At 50.9% G+C, this 18,685-nt stretch overlaps 1 protein-coding gene across 1 annotated transcript in view; it reads left to right on the forward strand.

Annotated features, from left to right (window-relative positions):
* MAP2K1 (mitogen-activated protein kinase kinase 1) overlaps positions 1 to 18,685 on the forward strand; it is a 79,605-nt gene that overhangs the window by 56,359 nt on the left and 4,561 nt on the right. Inside the window, exons 6-7 of the mRNA XM_032417065.1 lie at positions 15,147 to 15,271; positions 17,295 to 17,496. Coding sequence (XP_032272956.1) covers positions 15,147 to 15,271; positions 17,295 to 17,496 — 327 coding nt within the window. The remainder of the gene's footprint in view (positions 1 to 15,146; positions 15,272 to 17,294; positions 17,497 to 18,685) is intronic.

The following is an 18,685-nucleotide window of genomic DNA, read 5'->3' on the forward strand; positions in this document are numbered from 1 at the left end:
ACATGGTAACGCCCTGGTTTCTTTCCACAATGGTCTTGGGGTTGAAACTGCTACTGAAGTAGTAGGAGGGGTAACTCTAATCAAGCACCATTGAAACCTCTGCTTCCAACAGGTTCGTTAATGTCCTGTTGGCTAAAAAAAAAAAAAAGTCATGTGATCAAGTCAGGACTTAAAACTAGAGGGATAGATTCTATGTCGTTGGGAGGAGCTACAAAATATTATGGCCACGGTTTTTTCACTCTACCCTGGTGACAAAAGTTCAGTGTTTGAATTCTGACTATGCTATTTAATGTGAAACCTTGGGCAAGTTATTTAACTTCTCCAAGCCTCAGGGAAATGGAGAAAATAGTCTACCTACAGGGCTGTGAGGATTGAGACAATACCTACAAAGCACTTAAAATAGTGCTTGACCGACATAGTCGACATATATGTTACTGCGCTTAGCAGATGAATGAGTCGGTTTTTATGATTGCCAGATGCTGGTTTAAGCATCTCAAAACTTTTTTTTTTTCTTAAGGATTTTTATTTATTTGTCAGCACAAGCAGGAGGAGTGGCAGGCAGAGGGAGAATTAGGCTTCCCGCGGAGCAGAGAGCCCGATGCGGGACTCGATCCCAGGACCCTGGGATCATGACCTAAGCCAAAGGCAGACGCTTAACCGACTGAGCCACCCAGGCGTCCCAGCATCTCAAAACTCTTAAACGTTTTGAGATCCTGGGAAAGTTCAGAGAATTTTTTGAAGAGCTGGACCCACACACTTGAGTGGGGCAGGAACCAGGGCTACTCTGGTTGGGAGGCTGGGTTTCATCAGCAGAAAAGCAACTGCCCTCAGTCCCCAGCTAGCTTCCATGGTTGCTGCTGCTGGTCCCATTCGGCCTTCTTAGCCTCATGGTGGGTGTGGGAATAATGTCAGTAATGTAAAATGAAGCACACTTGTACTTACCAATTGCTTTTTCATTGAGAGGAAGAGCTATACTGGTAGTTGAAGGGGGGGTGGGGGACGACTGTTTCTCCAGCTAGGTAGCAGTCTCTTGAAAGTTTTTCATTTATCTTTAGTCGACCCGGTGAGTTGAAGGACCCTTGGTCCTAGTGAGATACCCTGCCTGGGGCATGCATGTGGCTAGTTTTCCTACATTTCTGATGTGTCCATGCTGGGTGCGAACCAGGTTCTCACCCTCATTCCTGACATGATGTGTCTTTGCTGCCACAGAGTGGGACTCCGTGGGCAGGACTAGTACAGCTGATATTCCCAGTGTCTGAAGTGATGGCTAGCTCTTCTGGACTCTTCATCTGCAGGGCACCAGTTTGCTCTGATCCTGTAGCTGGGGTGCAGGGGTACAAGAGCACCGGGCTCTGGGGGTTCCAAACAGACCAGGTTTGGCCACTGGCTGCTGACAAAATCCAAAGGCAGAGAGAGGACTGGTGGTGAAAAAAGAAAGGAATTTATTCCATTGAGGCCGACACCAGGAAGATGATGGACTGGTGTCTCCAAAGTGCTGAAAACACTTTCAGGTGGGGTTTTTTTTTTTTAAGATTTTATTTATTTATTTATTTGAGAGAGATAGAGTGAGAGAGAGAGAGAGAGAGAGAAGAGAGCGAGCGCACACAAGCCAAGGGGAGCGGCAAAGGGAGAAGCAGAGCAGGGAGCCTCTTGTGGGGCTCGATCCAAGGACCCTGAGATCATGACCTGAGCCAAAGGCAGACGCTTAACTGACTGAGCCACCCAGGTACCCCACTTTCAGGTTTATTAAAGGAAAATGTGGGACAAAGGTTGGTGGGTACGGGCAGGTGGGCAGTAAAGGTCAGATCATTGTCTTGGGGCCACACAGGATCTTGCTGGCGTCAGGGCAGTCCCTATTGCTTGAGGGGATAGTTCCCATCACAGGATGCTTTGCCCTCCAGGTCTTCTGCCTGAGTTAGAAGATGAGCTGGAAAGAAGAACTTACTCAGTTAGAAAGAACAGAGTGAGGTCGAGGAGGTAGTTGAGGTCCTCTGTCAGTCTGTCCTGGTGTTGTGAAGACATCGTATTCTCTTTCCCTTGGGTGTTCAAAGGGCGAAGCAGCTTGTGTGGCTCAGCCTGGTGTGTGTGGTTTGTGGGCTGTTGATCAGGGACTGGGTGTTAGATATGTGAGCCCCCTGGGACTTAAGTTGTGTCTGGAATCTCTGGGTAACGTTCTGGTGTCTAGTCATGGGTAGGCATGTGCTCATGTTCCTCCATGTTTATTTGCCCTTTTCCCTCACCGTTGCTTCCACCATCCAAGGAAAGTAGTATTTGTATAATATTCATAGAATACCTACCAAGTGCAAGGTACTGAGTGCATCACTACAGAGGGCATGAAGATGGCTCAGAAATGAATTGCGTCCTCCAGGAGCTTGGAGTGTAACGGGAAAAGTGACTCTAAATACATGGTGGAACACAGCCAGTGTCATTTTTTATGCATGAATCGCTACCCTGCCAACTTTCAAATAGAATTTGATGTGATATAATTAGTCAGGATTCTTTGGTTGTGTAAGAAATCCAGTGCAAGATTACTTAATCAAAAGAGGGCATGTAATGGCGTGGGTCACCTGTTGGAAGGCAGGGATGAATATGGGGTTGAAATGACAGTCTCAGGACCCTGTTACCTCTCGGCCTTAGTCCTCCTGCTGTGGGCCTCCTTTACAGTCCGAGTCTTTTCACTGGGAGCAGCATGGACCCCACTAGCCCCGGGCCTTAGTGCTCTGTGCCAGAGAAAGCTCTGCCCACTCTCCCGCAGGCTTGAGTCACTGACTGGCTGCGGTTGGAGTGCCCGCCCACTTCTGAGCCAATCACTGTGTTCCAGGGCCTAGCGTGGTCTGGTTGGCCGTCTGGGATTATAAGCCCGCCCCCTGGCGGGATGGAGGGGCTTCTTGGTTGACTCCCTAGCAGAAACACTTGTTGGGAGGAGCATACCCCAAAAGAGAAGAGGGGTTTTATTACTAGAGGGTGGGGAGGAGGAACAGATGCTGAAAGCTAGCAAATTAGGAAGAAAAATTATTTTTCACTACAAATACGATTAAGCACTGGGTCAGAAAGACAAAAAACTGTTAACAGATCAAAACAATAACTAAACATTTAAGCAGAGGTGGGCAGACTGGTGGCCCACAGGCCACATATGGTCTACTGCCTATTTTTGTAGGGCCTGCAAGCCAAGAATTGTTTTTTCAGAATTTTGTGACATGTGATAATTGTGTGAAATTCAAATTTCAGTGTCCATAATGAAGTTTTGTTGGAACATAGCGTGCTTATTTAAGTGTTTTCCGTGACGGTTTTTGTGCTATAATGGCAAAGGTGAGTGGTTGCTTGTGAAAGAGACCATATGGCCCTCAGAGCCTAAAAATATTTGCTCTGTGGTCTTTTACAGAAAAAGCTTCCTAACTATTGAGTTTTAAGGGGAAGACGAATTCCCCAACTGAGGAAACTTTAGAATTTAAGCACAAGATTCAGCTCTAAGGTTTTCAGCTTTGAGTTCTTGGTGAAAACATGATGGACGGCATGGGTAGGAGAGAGGGTTTTTTCCCTGATCCTGAAGCTCTGAAGGGATTTAAGCACAATGGTTTTGAGGTGGTCTTTCCACTCCCTGTGGAAGGAGCTCCTAGGTCTGGTGCATCTAAAGCTGACTCACTTGGTTAGGCTATGAGTGCCAGGGTGGGAGGTGGGGGTCCTAAGGGTGCAGCTCTGATTTGCGTTGCCACCTGTCGTTCTTCTTAGCCCACTCCACTAACGAGGTCTTATTTTGATCAAGACTCCGAAGAAACATTATGTAAGTTAAATTGATAGACAGCTCATACAACTTAGCCCATAAATTGTTTCTGCCTTGGAGTTGCTGGCTGGTGAAGATCAGTAAATGCCAAGAATAGTTTTAAAAGTTGCCTCAACTCGTTTTTCTTTTCCTTCTGTCAGATGGGGCAGTGTGGCCTGCCTGGTCGTTACACGTGCGGTGTTGGATGAGTAGCCGGGGCTCGCCGCACCCTGGCACAGCCAGTCTCGACTTCTGACGGGATGCATGGCCCACGGCTCTCTTCAGAGCCAGAGTAGCTTGTACCGGGGGCCGTCCTGCAAGGAGGGCAGTCTGGGAAAGTTCCTTATTGCCTGGGGAGCTGTCAGGTCCCAGTGAGAGTTAAGGCTTCTGCCGAGACTCTGGGAATGTTTTTGGATCCCAGTCCCTGGGGACAGCTCGTCGTGGGTGTGCTAGCTACAGCCTCCGGAGGAACCGTGTCCTCAGCCAGGGTTAAGGTTTAGGCCCCTGACATCTTCCTCTTGCCGTTGGCACCGATAGGCAAGATCGGAAGTGGCCCAAGTGTGCTTTTGGTTTGTTGTTTTACAAGCTCTTCGTGGCAGACTCACCTGTGATGAGTTTCTGAATGGCTTCTTCTGTGACCCTTGCAAGACACTGTCCTACCTGCTGGGCCTTTTCTTGTGTCCTGCCAGGCTTCCCTGAGCGGAAAGTCACGGTGGCCCCTGAGGCTGCACACAGGGTTCTGTCCTGACTGCAGTCCCTCCATCTGTAGGCTGCCCCGGGGGCGTCTGGGAGGCGGCCAGGCTGCACTGCTGCTTCCTTTGCCCGCCAGTCTTATCCACCTGACAGCCTCAGCGGGGGCAGTGAATTTACAGGAAAAACCGATTCCTTTGAACTCTGTCTGGACTGCTCCACCTTACAGATGGAGAGAAACAGAGAGTGGCTAATTAGTAGCTAGCATCCAGTAAGCTGGTCTCTTGGTGAGAAATGTGAGTCACGTTCTCTCTAGAATTACCTCAGCTGCTAGACCCACAGCGATGGATCGTGGTTCCAGATGAGTGTCTCTTAGCTCTTCAAGCGAGGCAGATGGGCCGTCGGAGGAGGGAGAGTGCTTCCTCAGTCCCCTTAGGGAAGCACTGTGGAGGGGGTGTAATTGGCCCTGAGCTCTGCAGCACAGGGAGACGTTACAAAGGAGTCTCAGGTAGAGCGGAACACAGGAATGGTGGCGCAGAGGCAGAAAACACAGGAAATAGCAAGTCGTTTGGGTTGTCTAGGTTCCTGACGGTGAGTGGTGGGAGTCCAGTAAGGAATGCTTGAAGCACTTGAGGGGAGTCTTTCAAGGTCCTGCTCAGGAGCTGGACCCTATCATAGACAGCGGGGAACAAAGGAGGACTCCTACACGGGGAAGTAAGGTGAGCTCTTTTTTGAAGAAGAGGGCCCTGGCTGCTGTGGTTAAGATGAGCCGGGGCGGGGGGGCGGGGGGTGGCGAGGTCAGTTAGGAGGCCATTGCCATGGTCCAGTAAGAGAGCGAGGGTCTGAGTCAGGAGAGTAGCTCGGGGCGGGGGGTTGGGGCAGGGGAGCAGGTATGGGAGAGGTGGTCAGGGTTTATTCTGGGAAGCCCCTGGAGAGCAAAGGGCAGGTGCCGGTGCATTCAGATGGGGAGGGGAAGGGACCCTTCGTGACCCTTCCGTGACCCTTCCCCAGCCGGCTGTGGTGCCAGGGAGCATGAGGCCCAAGCTTGTGCCTCAAGGCTGGACCTGGTCCCTCCAGGAAAGGCCTGAGAGGTAATCCTGGGAGAGCTGTGTCACGTCCCTTATCACGTCACAAAGCCTCGTTTCTAAGGGAAACCTGGGGCTCTCCTCAGTTACAGGTAACTTCTCGAGGAGGACCATGGACCCAGGAGAGCATGTTTGATTCAGAAGTCTGGTGACCAAGCAAGGAGCAGATGTCATTACCCGTCACCCAAGATGGAGCCCAGCTTATGATGCCCAGCACTGCAGAGTGACCACATGGTCTAGTGGTGCATCTCAGCATGAGGCTGGGAACCAGCATGAGGCTTGATAGCACCAAATTAATGAGAAACAGGTGTGGTGGGGTTTTCTGTTTCCATTGGAAACCGCACATTTCAGAGTTTATCATTGGAGATAAATGTCTCCTGCCTGTGAAGTGCGTGCGGTGCTGTCTTTGGATGGTGGTGGCAGGCACTGAGTCCCTCTTTCTCTCTCATCCTGGCTGCCCACAGAACCTTATAGAAAGTTCCCAACAGCTCAGCCATTGGCTCCCTGAGGGGTCCTGTCAGAGTCACCATCTCTGAGCCTCACCTTCCCCCTTCATGTAGGGCTAATCTCTTCCTTCTCCATCTCCTAGCACTGTCCTCAGGATCAGAGGAAACCCTAGGAGCACGTGTGTGTAACATTTTGCCTCGAGGTTGTGGCCTTTAAAAGTCCACTGAACATATAATGCTGGGCTCCTAAGAAGCTTCTAGTCCTAAGTTGGAGTTAGTGGTAGAGCCAGGATTCAAACCAGCTCTGCCTAACTCCAAAGTTGGTGGTGCCATTTCCACGCCATACTCTACGCCTACTTAATAGTGTAATTTTTGACACCAGTTGATAAGAACCAGTGGATATTAGGATTCTTGCTGGTTAGTGAACACTAATTAGCTCCAACAGTAAAAGAACCAAACCCCAGGGAGGATGAGAATGCAGCTGTCCTGAGGGATAATGGTTTCCAGGGCCTCAAATGTCATTAGCTGTTATATTTCAATTGAGATGTATGTGTAAAAGATGCCCTTAGCGCTCTCATTGGCTTCTCTTCCGATGGCGACTTCATTCTGTCCTTTTGGCTGACGACTGTGGGAAGCATTGTCTCTGGCTTTTGTCTGATTATCAGGGAGGGAAGAGCCCCTCGCCCTCTGTTATAAAATCCTGAGGAAGGACCATTGGCCTGCTATGGGTCATGTGCCCGGACCTGCTGGGATCACCTTGGTGGGGGATGGGGGACAGTGAGTGGCCTGCCCTGTGTCAGGGCCCGGGGTCAGCGTTTTCTGTGGTGGCCGCCTGGAGCCGTCGGCTGGCGAGAGGGAGGAGCACTTCTCCCAAAGAAGAGTGTGTGGTGTGGGGAGGGCTCTGCTCAGGAGCCTCCACAAACACATCCCGTCCATCTGGCTCACATTTGTCCTTAAATCAGCAAACACACTCTGCTAAGTGCCCTTTTTTAGGGGCCTGTCCCACGTTAAGCTAGAAATGACTGATGAGTGGCCTCTTTACCTCCTTTCCAGACTTCTCTGGTGCATGATGTGGACTTGTGACAGGCACAAATCGTCATGCCTTACTTTGGTGGAGTTTGGGCCACCCTAAATACAGTGATGTTACTAGAAATTCTCTCTCACTTGGCATTTAAAAATGAACAGATCTCTGGCTCTCTACCTTTCCTTTTTCCAATGTCTTTTCTCCCCCTCTCCTGCTGCTGAGCAAAATTAGCCTTCAGCAGGTCAGAACAGGTTTTTAAGCTAATTTCCCTTTCTTGAATTGTGGATGAGAAGTATCCAAATTAGGCAGCATTATTTTCTTGCCTGCAGGTGGGTGATTGGCATTGTGATAGACCACAGATTTGCTGTCCTCTGAATTAGCCTGCAGCCTGCAAAGGGAAATGTGTGCTTGAAGGCAGTTTCATCTATTTATCTATCTATCTATCTATCTTCCTTCCTTCCTTCTTTCCTTCCTTCCTTCCTTCCTTCCTTCCTTCTTCTTCTTTTTTTTTTTTAAAGATTTTATGTATTTATTTGAGAGAGAGAGAGCACGTGTGCACAAGCAAGGGGAGCAGGAGAGGCAGAGGGAGAAGCAGGCTCCCTGCTGCTGGAGCCTGAGCAAGGAGCACGAGCCAGGAGCTTGATGTGAGGTTCAATTCTGGGACTCCAGGATCATGACTTGAGCGGAAGGCAGACGCTTAACCGACTGAGCCACCCAGGCACCCGGAGGCGGTTTCTTTTAATGGAGAAGTTACTTTGTGATCTTTGGCAAGGGACATCTATTTCCTTAATTCCTGATTTCTGTGTCTGTAAAATGGGGCTGCTCTGTCAAATATTATTAGGGGGTCATTGAAAATGAGAGACCAAGAGCCAGGACGCATCAGCTTTTCCCATGACTGCCCCTTTCTCTTTTCCTTTTGCTTTCTCCCCCCCCCACACACACTCTTGAGTGTGACCCCTATACCTTTTGCTGTGGCTTTTGTTACATCCTGTTTTAAAAATGTTGACCATTTCTTAGAATGGCATGTACTAATGAAAACCAAATTCTGAAAAAGAAAAATGCACTCTGAGTGCTCCCAGTAGTGTCTCGTTTAATTGTTAGCATTTGCGTGCCTTTTGGGTCTAGATGAAAATTGAATTTGCAGAAAGGGGTGCACAAAGGTAGAAAATGAAAGCATTTCAAAACCAATGAATCTTGGGAGGGGAGAAAAAAAATTAAATTGAACTTGGTGGCCTTGGTTATAAGAAGTGGAGAGAGAAAAGTAGCTGCTTGTTAGGACCTGGCCCGCGTGCTCCGAAAGCTCACTGGTTGAACTCTGTTATGCAGAAGGAGGTAGGAAGCAGCCTCTGGTCCCCCGTCAGCAAATATCTGCGGGTGGGACAGTGCTCTGGAGCTGAGAAGGAAGCACTCACTCACAGGAGCAGAGAAGCCTTTTCTCTCACAACCGGACTTAAAGGATTTGTCTATCCCAAGTCAGATCCTGTTCCCAGATAAAGCTTGTTACGTCTATGATGTGAGTGACCCTCTTCCCCAACCACAACTTTAAAAAAAATTGAGATATGATTGACCTATAACATTGTGTTAGTTTCAGGCATACGGCATGCTGATTTGACAGATTTATCTGTTGGGAAATGATCACCACAATAAGCTTAGCTATTGTACTGTAATCACCACGTGATTACATTTATTTTTCTTGTGATGAGAACTTTTAAGATGTCCTTGCAGGGGTGCCTGTGTGGCTCGGTCAGTAGAGCATGCAAGTCTTGATCTTGGGGTTGTGAGTTTGAGCCCTAGGTTGGGTGGAGAGGGTTCTTAAAAAAAGAAAAAGAAAAGAAAAAAGTTGTACTCTCTTAGCAACTTTCAAATACGTACAATCAGTATTGTTAACTATAGTCGCCATGTTGTACGTTACATCCCAGGAATATTTTATCTTAGAACTGGAAGTTTGTACCTTCTGACCACCGTCACCTGCAACTGAATAATGGCTTTTCTGAAACTTTGGAGTACAGTTCACCATTTGCCCTGTCATCTAGGCTCTGAATAATCAAGAGCCTGAGTATTGCTGTCGCCTCTGCCATTAGCTCCATGTGTAATCTTGACAGACGTCTCCCTGGCTCTGGGCCTCCGTGTTTCTCATCTGGACACGGGGGTGTGTGGTGCTTGCTTCTCACCATTGTTGTGAGGATTAAAGAGGCCTGTGTATTTAAAAGGCCTGGCATAGGAGGTCCTTGTTGAACCAGGGCTGTTGTGGTGTCTTCCCAGGCCGGCGGACTCGCCTGCGCCATCCCCCCACCCTCACCTTGCAGCTGCATCCGTTCTCCTTCGCTGGGGGAAGGCAGCGAGGGGGCAGAGCTGTGCTCTTGGGGAAGGTTGGGTGGGAGGGAGAAGGAGGTAACAGTTCATGGCTAACTGAAGGGCTTGGGATTTTCTCTGAATGTTAATTATCTTTGCTGTTTAATTGGCTCCCTGAGGTCATGGATAAGGTAACTGGAGGTGGCTCTGTGGAGACCATTATTTGACATACCAGGGTCGGCCACCTTTCCCTTCTATTCACCTTTAGAGAAGGGTTAATAGGGATCTACCAGGGTTGCTAAGAAGAGGTCATTTGAGGCCTAAAGTCACCATTTAAAAATCTTATTTGCCTCTGTTTCTTTAACCTTTGACTCACTCACTTATCCAGAGTTGTCTCACTTTTGGATTTAGCCTTTGTCACAGATGAGCCAGAGTCTGGCTTCCAGGTGTCATTCAGCTTGCTCCTCTGGGGCCTTCATTTCTTTTCTCTTCCTCCTGTTTCTCCTGTGCTCCCCAGTCCCTCCCCTGCCCCTCTGCCCTCTGTTCCTCCATGCCCCATCTCCTTCCATCTTGCGCCCCCATAGGGAATGCAACTTCCTGTAATATTCTTCTCTGCCAAACAGAAGGAGGTTACTCGAATACAGTACCCTTTGGGGGGCTGACACTCACCTTGCTTCATCTGCCTGCGAAGACCTTGTCCACTAGTGAGGCTGGCATTGAGCCTGGCTGGTTGGAAGAATTCAGAGTTACCAGTCCACAGTGCCCTGAGCATCGCTCTCCCTTTGCCCTTACCATCATACCCACATGCACATTTTCTTGTTACTTTTCGGGTTCTGTCTCCGCTAGTGGTGATCGCCTTGAGGACACAGGCGGGAACTGGTCGTTTTTACTCGCAGCTCACTTGTAAGTGTTTATAGAATAAACAAATGACCCACTGAATTATTTAATCCAAACCCTTTGTTTTCCAGGAGTAGAGAATGCTCAGAAATTAAGTTAAAATCATGTGTTCTTGGGGGAAGAATCAGAAGGTTTTACACAGTGGTTATTTCTGGGGTAGAAAATAGGAGTGAAGAAAATACTTCATCCACTTAGTTTTTTCATAAAACCTCCTTGTTTGTTTTTGAAGAAGGAGGGCTTACTCACTGTTGCGGGGGCTGAGCAGGATCCGGGCCCCAAACCTTCGCCTCTCAGGTTTCCAGGGGAAGCTTGTCAGCCTGGGGGCCTTGTGGATGCTGGATACTTCTTTCAGAGTGCAGCCTAGCCCACCAGGTCCTGGAGCTCCTCCCAGCCTCACTCTCTTGATCTTGGGGGGGAGAGAAAGGGAACCCAAGGCCTGAAGAAGGCCTTGGGAGGTAGAGGGGGCCTGGGCCTGTGATTTGAACAGTGGTTGAGGTTGCCCCTGGGAAAGCTGTGGGAGGAAACCTGCTTAAACAAACCTCCCAGGGCTCTAGGAGCAGGGCAGGTTCCCAAGTGTGTAGGGGCGCAGAAGAACTTGCACCTGGAAGTTGAGGTGAGGGTGAGTGGGAGAGGCGCATGGTTCACGGGCGGGGGTGAGCACGGTTAGAGGGGCTGGCCTGAGCTGGGCGAGGTGGCCCCTGTGGGGCCGGGTCACAGCAGGAAGCTGGAGGGGCAAGGCTGGAGCAGTGGCAGGCTGGGAAAGGCAGGCCGAGAGGCAGGGGCTGTCCCGCCCGAGGAGGAGGGAGACGGTGAGCATGGGGCAGAGGAGGGAGGGTGGTGATTGTGGAGAGCAAAGGTGGGATGCTGGCAGGCGCAGAAGCAGTCTCTCCGGACTTGTGTGACGCGTACCTCTTCTGCCCCCAGAGAAGAGCCTGATTGGGCTGGGGCCGCCAGGGGGAAGCGTGCCCCGGCCTGGTGGCCCAGCCGCTCGCTCTGGAGTTGAGTGATTTAGAGGCCCAGGTCTGCAAGCAGCTTCTTGTCCGCCCTTCCAGGTCACCGAGAGGGACCGTGTGCGGTGTGGGCGGCTCCCAGGGTGTGGTCCAGGCAGGGGAAACTCCTCAGGGTTTCCCTCTGCTCCTCGGACCCATCCCCTGTGGTCTCTGCAGCCTCCCAGGCAGCGTTGTTCCCTGGCGGTGGGGGAGGCCGGAGCCGAGAGCCAGGGGTGGAGGAAAGTGCTGTTACGTAAGATTGGAGAAAAAGAGGCTTGCTTGCCATGGGAATAGAAATCAGATCCAAGCAGTGACAGAGGCTGTGTGGCCACTCCTGAGCAGCAGCCTGGAGAGAAGCCTCTGAGCCCACAGAGGGAGGAAAACCGGGTGGGGGCGCCTGGGTGGCTCACATGGTTAAGCGTCTGCGTTCGACTTGGGTCGTGGTCCCAGGGTCCTGGGATCGAGCCCCGCGTCGGGCTCCCTGCTTTGCAGGGAGCCTGCTTCTCCCTCCCCCCTCTGCTGCTCCCCCTGCTTGTGCTCTCTCTCTCTCAAATAAATAAATAAAATCTTAAAAAAAAAAAAAAGAAAAAAGAAAAAGAAAACCCGGGTGGGGGCGGGGGTGGAGGTGGGGGCTGCTCTCTGTTGGGGAGGGAGAAAGCAGGGGTCTGGTGCTGTGAACTGCTCATTGTGGAGGGCGGCCTGTGAAAGAATCTGTTGGCCCTGTAACGGGGTGTGCCGTGTGCTGTGTAAATGCCCACCGCGCACCAGGTCGGCCCTGGCCACCATCGGGCGAGGTCACAAGCGCTGTGACCGTCACCACCGCCTCACTGACCGTCACTGACCGGCGGGCCGGCGCTAGGGCCGCAGAGGGGCTGGCTCCAGGCTGTAGGTGGAACGGGCAGCAGGGCAGGGATTTGAAAACAGGTCTCTTTAGCCAGGGCTGCCCTTTTGCTTGAGAACAGGGCCTAAGCAGCCGTGGGCACATTGGGAGGTGAGGGAGGCCTCGGCTTGGTGGTCCAGGCACAGGGGTGAAGGGCCGGGCATTGGGTGGCAAGTGTTGGAAGGTGTGATGTGTGCTCTCCGAGCTCTGGCCTGCCGCTTGGCGGCTCCTGCTGCCTCCTGAACACTAACCTCTGGGGTCAGGTGTCTGTCCTGTTTGAGGAGGGCCACGATCCCGTGCGGATGGGGACCAGTCACTCCTCGGCGGCAAGTGTTTGTCGGGGCCTGTCCTAATTGTAGGTGTGGGGAAGAAACCGAAGACAAGTCAGTCCCTGACGTCCTGAGGTTGCCGATCTCCCCGTGTGTTTGAAGTGATTCCACAGGCGGCTGCATGACAGGAAGTGGCTGAGGGGAGCAGAGTTGGGTCATGTGGCAGGGGGGTGGGTGGGGAGAGGACAGGCCTAGGTATCAGAGAAGGTCTGACTTCTGGTTCCAGCTGCACCCAGTTTTTGCTGTGTGCCCTGGGACAAGTTCCTAAACCATTCTGGGCCTTAGACTGAAGGGGAGGAACCAGATTCCCTCTAAGGTGACTTCTGATGCTGGCGTTCTAGAAATCTATATGTAGGAGACACAGGGAGGGGGCCAAGGGGTTGGGAAAGGTCTTGTGTCCTGTGCCATGATGAGGGCTGGGTCTTGGGAAGATCACCCCAGTGGCTCTGAGTGCTCGTGTGTGGACACGGTGAGTTCAGAGCCGTTCCTTCACAAGGGTTGTGGAGCCTCCGGGCTGACAGTGGTGAGGCCGGGCTGACAGTGGTGAGGCCGCGGCCGGCAGCCGGCAGCCCCGCCCTGGTGGAACTCCTGGGGGTGCAGGGAGGCTTGAGCTGGCTGAGCGCTGTGCTTACGACTGGACCCATCCTCGGGAACGAGGGGTGAGGTGGGAGGGGCAAGGGAAGGACTTACTGGGATACAAGAGGGTATTTTGTTTGTTTGTTTGTTTTTTTCTACTTTATCCTTGGAAGGATACTTACATAGACTTGTTAGAATCTGTTTAAGGATAAATACAAGCAAGGATATATCATTGTGCTTTGCAGATACTGCATTTTTTTTTTTTTAATACACAAATTGACGGTTTGCATCAGTCCCATGTTGAGCAAGTCTGTACCATTTTTCCAACAGCATTTGCTCACTTCATGTCTCTGGGTCACATTTTGGTAATTCTTGAATTTTTTTTTTTTTTTTAAGATTTTATTTATTTATCCATGAGAGACAGAGAGAGAGGCAGAGGCAGAGGGAGAAGCAGGCTCCCCAAGGAGCAGGCAGCCCAATGGCGGGACTTGATCCCAGGACCCTGGGATCATGACCTGAGCCGAAGGCAGACGCTTAACCATCTGAGCCACCCAGGCGCCCCCCCCTCCCAGTTCTTGAATTTTTCAAACTTTTTCATTATTATATTTGTTATGGTGATCTGTGATCAGTGATTATGCCTTGCCGAAAGCTCAGGTTAACCATGGTTAGCATTTTTAGCAATAAAGTATTTTTAAATTCAGGTATGTACATCTTTTTTTTTTAGACAATGCTGCTTTATACTTACTAGACTACCGTCTAGTGTAAACATAACTTTTAAAAAAAATACTTATTTGACAGAGAGCGAGTGAGCATGAGTGGAGGGGTGGGGAGCGGGAGTGGGAGAAGCAGACTCCCTCCTGAGCATGGATTTCCCCCGATTGGGGCTTGATCCCAGGACCCTGAGATCATGACTTGAGCTGAAGTCAGTTGCTTAACCAGCTGAGACACACAGGTGTCCCAACATAAGTTTTATATGTACCAGAAACCCCCCAAAATTCATTTGACTCTCTTTATTGTGATACTTTATTGCGGTGGTGTGGAACCGAACCTGCCAGATCTCCGAGGTGGGCCTGTAAATGCATTCATCTGAGAGTACTGAAGGGAAAAATAATAAAATGGGAATAGTGGTTCTGGTAGTTTTGACTTAACGGGGATTTGGTTTTTTCCTCTAATTCTCCAGATACTCTATAATAGTGTCTTTCTTACTTCTGTCAAAGACTGCCTGTCCGGTTTATGCTTTGCTCCTGGGTATGGCCTGCTTATAGAGTGAGTCTCATTGCTGATGTCTGCCCACAGATCCCTGGCCTGGGGACTTTTACCGAGTCCCAGCCTCATTTCCCCACCTGTAAATGAGAATACTTGACCCTGCTCTGCCTACTTTACAGGGGAAACGGGGGAAGAAGACATTTGGAAGTTCACCTCCCTCTGCAAAGGGAAGGGCAGGTGAACTAGTAGTGAGGGGGCAGCTGGGTGGGAAGTGGGGGGCCCAAGTGCAGGGGAGGGGTCGGGGCTGGTTCTGGGGGTACTGCCTTGCCTGGCCCCGGCAGGGCCACCAGGGGCTCTTCTGGACTGACAGCTGGCTGCACCTGTGGAGGCTGTTTGGGAAATGACTTCCGAGAAAGTCAATCATAAGGCACCTCCCAGCCTCTGCCACGCATATTCAGAAAGCCCACAATGCTCCATGCTTGGTATCAAGGCCAAGAATCGAAATTCCTGCCCCCCCATCTCTCTGTAGTCTTTGGTCTGTAGCCTCAGCAAGCATACAGGTCTTATTAGTTGTGTTTTTCTTCCTGCCTTATGATCCAACCATAGGTACTTGATCTTGCCAGTAAGGGTGATTGAAGCAACGAAGTTTGAAATCCCGATTATTCATAACTGATTACCTCCTGTGGGTCATGTGTTCAAGTCTGGATTCTCAGAGTGGGAATCCACTGACTTCCTGTCCTGCTTTTACAACAGGTTGCCATTTCCTCTCCTGACAATCCTTTCTTGAATCCTGAACAAGGGGGAATAAGGGACCTTGGTGTCCAGCGTTTGCAAGCCAGGGGCTGGCTCTGTGATGGCTGCAGGTCTTGGACTCATGGTCAGGGCTGGTCTGTCTGGAGAGCATTGACCCTTCCACTCCCCCCCAGTCCACCTGTGTCAACCCCCTCCTTTTCTGTGTTCTTTCCCCTGCAGATGTCAAGCCCTCCAACATCCTCGTGAACTCCCGTGGGGAGATCAAGCTCTGTGACTTTGGGGTCAGCGGGCAGCTCATCGACTCCATGGCCAACTCCTTCGTGGGCACACGGTCCTACATGTCGGTATGAGCAGTGGGTTCCATTTCTTGAGCATCTGGCCTGGTTGGGGCTAGGGGTGAAGTGGGTGGCTTTTCCTGTGGAGCCAGAACCTGTGTGCTGGGTGATGGGGGTGGAGGAGAAGGAATTGAGGGAGGTGGCAGCATCCGTGTGTTCTCTTCTTCCCCCCCATGCCACGAGCTCCGCAGGGGCAGCAATAGGACCATGGGGCAGAGGGCGGGGTGGAATCTTAGTTGTCCCTAGGGGACTGGCTTGGGGCCTGGCATGTGGTAGGTGCTTGGGGAGTGCTTGGTGAGCAGGCTAATGTTTGGTTGACTGAATGGGTGGTAAATGGCTAGGGTGCTGCAGAGAAGGATTCAGAAAGGGGGAAATGTGACTCTCGGTGAGTGCTGGTGTAGAGGGGCATTAGGGTGAGTGGGGATCTCCATGGAGGTGGCAGTGAGTGCGGGCACGGATCAGTCCGAGGGGGAGGCACAGAGGCTGGAGCATCCGAGCACATAGGGTGTTTTCCGCATTCTCATCCACATCCTTGAGTGATCTCATTTGTTCTATGTGTTTGCCCCGTGAAATGCAGATCATCGCTCCCATTTTTAGAGATGAGGAAAGCCAGATGCAGAGCCTGGATTGAAAGCCAGGTCTCCTGGCCAGTTAGTCCCCTTTGCTCAGCACGCCCTCACTTGCCTCTTGGGTCCGATTCGGCAGCTGCTTGCAGTCCCCACCTTGACAGCCACTCTCAGCATGACTGGCCCAGTACTGACCCACATTTCCATGCCCTCCACTCCAGTGACACACGGTCTTTCAGAAACATGAAACCGGTGGGCCCTTCAGCTTCTTCCCTAAGTGTCTAAGTGTCTGAGAGTTGAGTAGCTAGCATTCTGGGCCGCTCACCTGCCAACTGCAAAGTTCAAAATCAGTTAACAGGCCCTGGGACCTATTGGTCCAGGGTTAGTGGTTTGGGTTTTTGTGGTTACATGGTCAGTTCGAAAATAGTCCAGTGTTTGAGTTAGTGAAAAATCCTATGGGAGATATTAATGATGTCCAAAAAAATGTACAGTGGTCAGAATGAAGATTTTTTTTTTTTGTAGAGTTCTTGAAATACCTGTGCTATTTCAGTTAACGCTAGATAAAAATAGTGCTTTGTGTAGCACTATGTACTTTTTCCCTGACTCCTCCTGCCAGTAACAACCCATATTGTGTAGCATTTTGCAGCATCTAACATATATTTCCATTTGGTTTGACCTTCTCAGTAACCCCCGTAAGGAGAAGCGGGTATTTTGTGATGTCCGTATTGTCGTCACCACCACCTTCATCAGCTTCACTTTATAGATGCGGAAACTGAGGCTCAGGATCATGTAGTTTACAAGTTGCAGAATTGGGACTTGAACATGATCTCCTGACCCCAGATCCTCTGCCTTTTCTGCTGTTCCATGTTGTCCAAGGACAGTCAGTGAGTCCATGGTGGAGCTGGTCTTAGAGCTCAACTTTCCCGACTATAAAGACCGGTGTTCTTTCTACCCGCTGCACACCTCATTCATGACCCATGTTCCAGAAGCCGCATGTTCCAGACCCAGGTGACAAGATGAGCCTCGCAGGCTGGGCTTTGAACCAGCTACTGTGCACGTGCAAGGCAGTGATGAGGCTGGGCCCAGCTGGGGGCGAAGCTGGAGCCACAGCTGGAGCGGCAGCCGGGGTGCGGGCAGGCCGGAGGCTGTTAGCTGAGGGCAGTGAGGAGGCGTGGGTCAGAGCCCCGGGAGCCAGCTAGGATTTGGTGAACACAGTCATTGGAGGCAGGGCAGAAACCAAATTTAAAGCAGTTAGTGGAGGTCCTAAAGAAGATCAAATCCATCAGCAGCTCCACGGCCAGGGCTAAGACCAAGCAGGGCGGCCCACTGCCTGCAGTGCAAACAAGCCTCAAAGGGGCAGGGATTCTTGAGGCCTCCCTTGAGCCTCCATGGGGACGGGTCTCTCCCTCTGCTGCGTGGGCCCGGATTAGCTCACAGGTGATCAGAACTGTCTGTGTCTCCTGCAGCCGGAAAGACTCCAGGGGACTCATTACTCGGTGCAGTCGGACATCTGGAGCATGGGGCTCTCTCTGGTTGAGATGGCGGTTGGGAGGTATCCCATCCCTCCTCCAGATGCCAAGGAGCTGGAGCTGATGTTTGGGTGCCAAGTGGAGGGAGATGCGGCTGAGACGCCACCCAGACCAAGGACCCCTGGAAGGCCCCTCAGCTGTGAGTGGCCTGGTGTGGCCCCCGCTTGGACTGGGGGCAGGGGGGGCGGGGACCTTACTCTTTTTTGGGTTTCTGGAGGGCTGATTCTCTGAACATTCTCCCAAGACTGACTGCCTGTCTCTGGATGCCAGGCTGGGGCCAGGGCGGGAAGCAGAGCAGGGGTCTCTAGGTGGGTGTTAACATTACTGTTACTACCAACATCTTCTCACCCTTTGTGAGTGCTGGCTGTGTTCCTGACACGGCATTTAGTACTTTATATGCACTATCTGAATTTTAAAAAATTATGACATCTTGTTTTAGGTAGATTTTTTTTTTGAGATAAAATTTATATAAGATGCACATTTTAAAGTGTACATTTTAGTGGATTTTAGTATATTCTTCTATGTTGTGCAACCATCACCACCGTGTACTTCCAGAACATGTCCATCACCCTAAAAGAAGCCTCACCTCCATGAGCAATCACTCCCATCTCCTCCCACCCCCAGCCCCTGGCAACCGCTAATCTACTTTGTGTCTCCATGGATTTGCCGAGTATTATCTAATTTTAATAGTGATCGTGTGTGAGCACTATGATGATAATCTCTATGTTAGATATGAGGAAACTGAGGCACAAAGTGCCTGACTTGTCAGGACTGCACACTGTAAGTGGCCAAGTCTGAGTCCTAGGTGCTGAGTGCTGTGCAGCACGGCCTGCCTTTCGGATCATGCATACTGAGAAGTAAACCTGGTACTTGGAAGATCCTGGCCCAGCCACCGTCTTCTGATGTACTTCCTGCTGGGACATTTGTGAACATGAGGACCTGGTGTCTGCCCCTGGGAGGCTCTCATGAGAGCGGGCATATATGAAGGGAGAAACAGAGGAGGGCAGGGATAGCTGATGGTGGTGGGTCACTGGAGGGGCTACGGCTGTGGCCCCTGAGGCTGGCCTGGGACTCTGGAGGATAAAAGAAGAAACCCAAGTTCAGGGAGAATTAAAACTGAGTCCTTGAGTTACTTTGTTATTACCTTATTTACTCCTATCTCAATGTGAGGAAGGGAAGAAGGGCAGACATAATGATTATCCATCTCCACTGCAGCAAATTCACTACTAAGCTTAGCAGTCAGTGGATCTGCCTGAGGTCGCAAACCTTGGAGGTGGTAGAGCCCAGACTCCTACCCCGGCTGGCCAGCTCTGTGGCCTTTGCTGCTC

The sequence above is a fragment of the Phoca vitulina genome, unplaced genomic scaffold (assembly GCF_004348235.1).
Source record: "Phoca vitulina isolate PV1807 unplaced genomic scaffold, GSC_HSeal_1.0 scaffold20, whole genome shotgun sequence".
In the NCBI taxonomy this organism is placed as follows: Eukaryota; Metazoa; Chordata; class Mammalia; order Carnivora; family Phocidae; genus Phoca; species Phoca vitulina.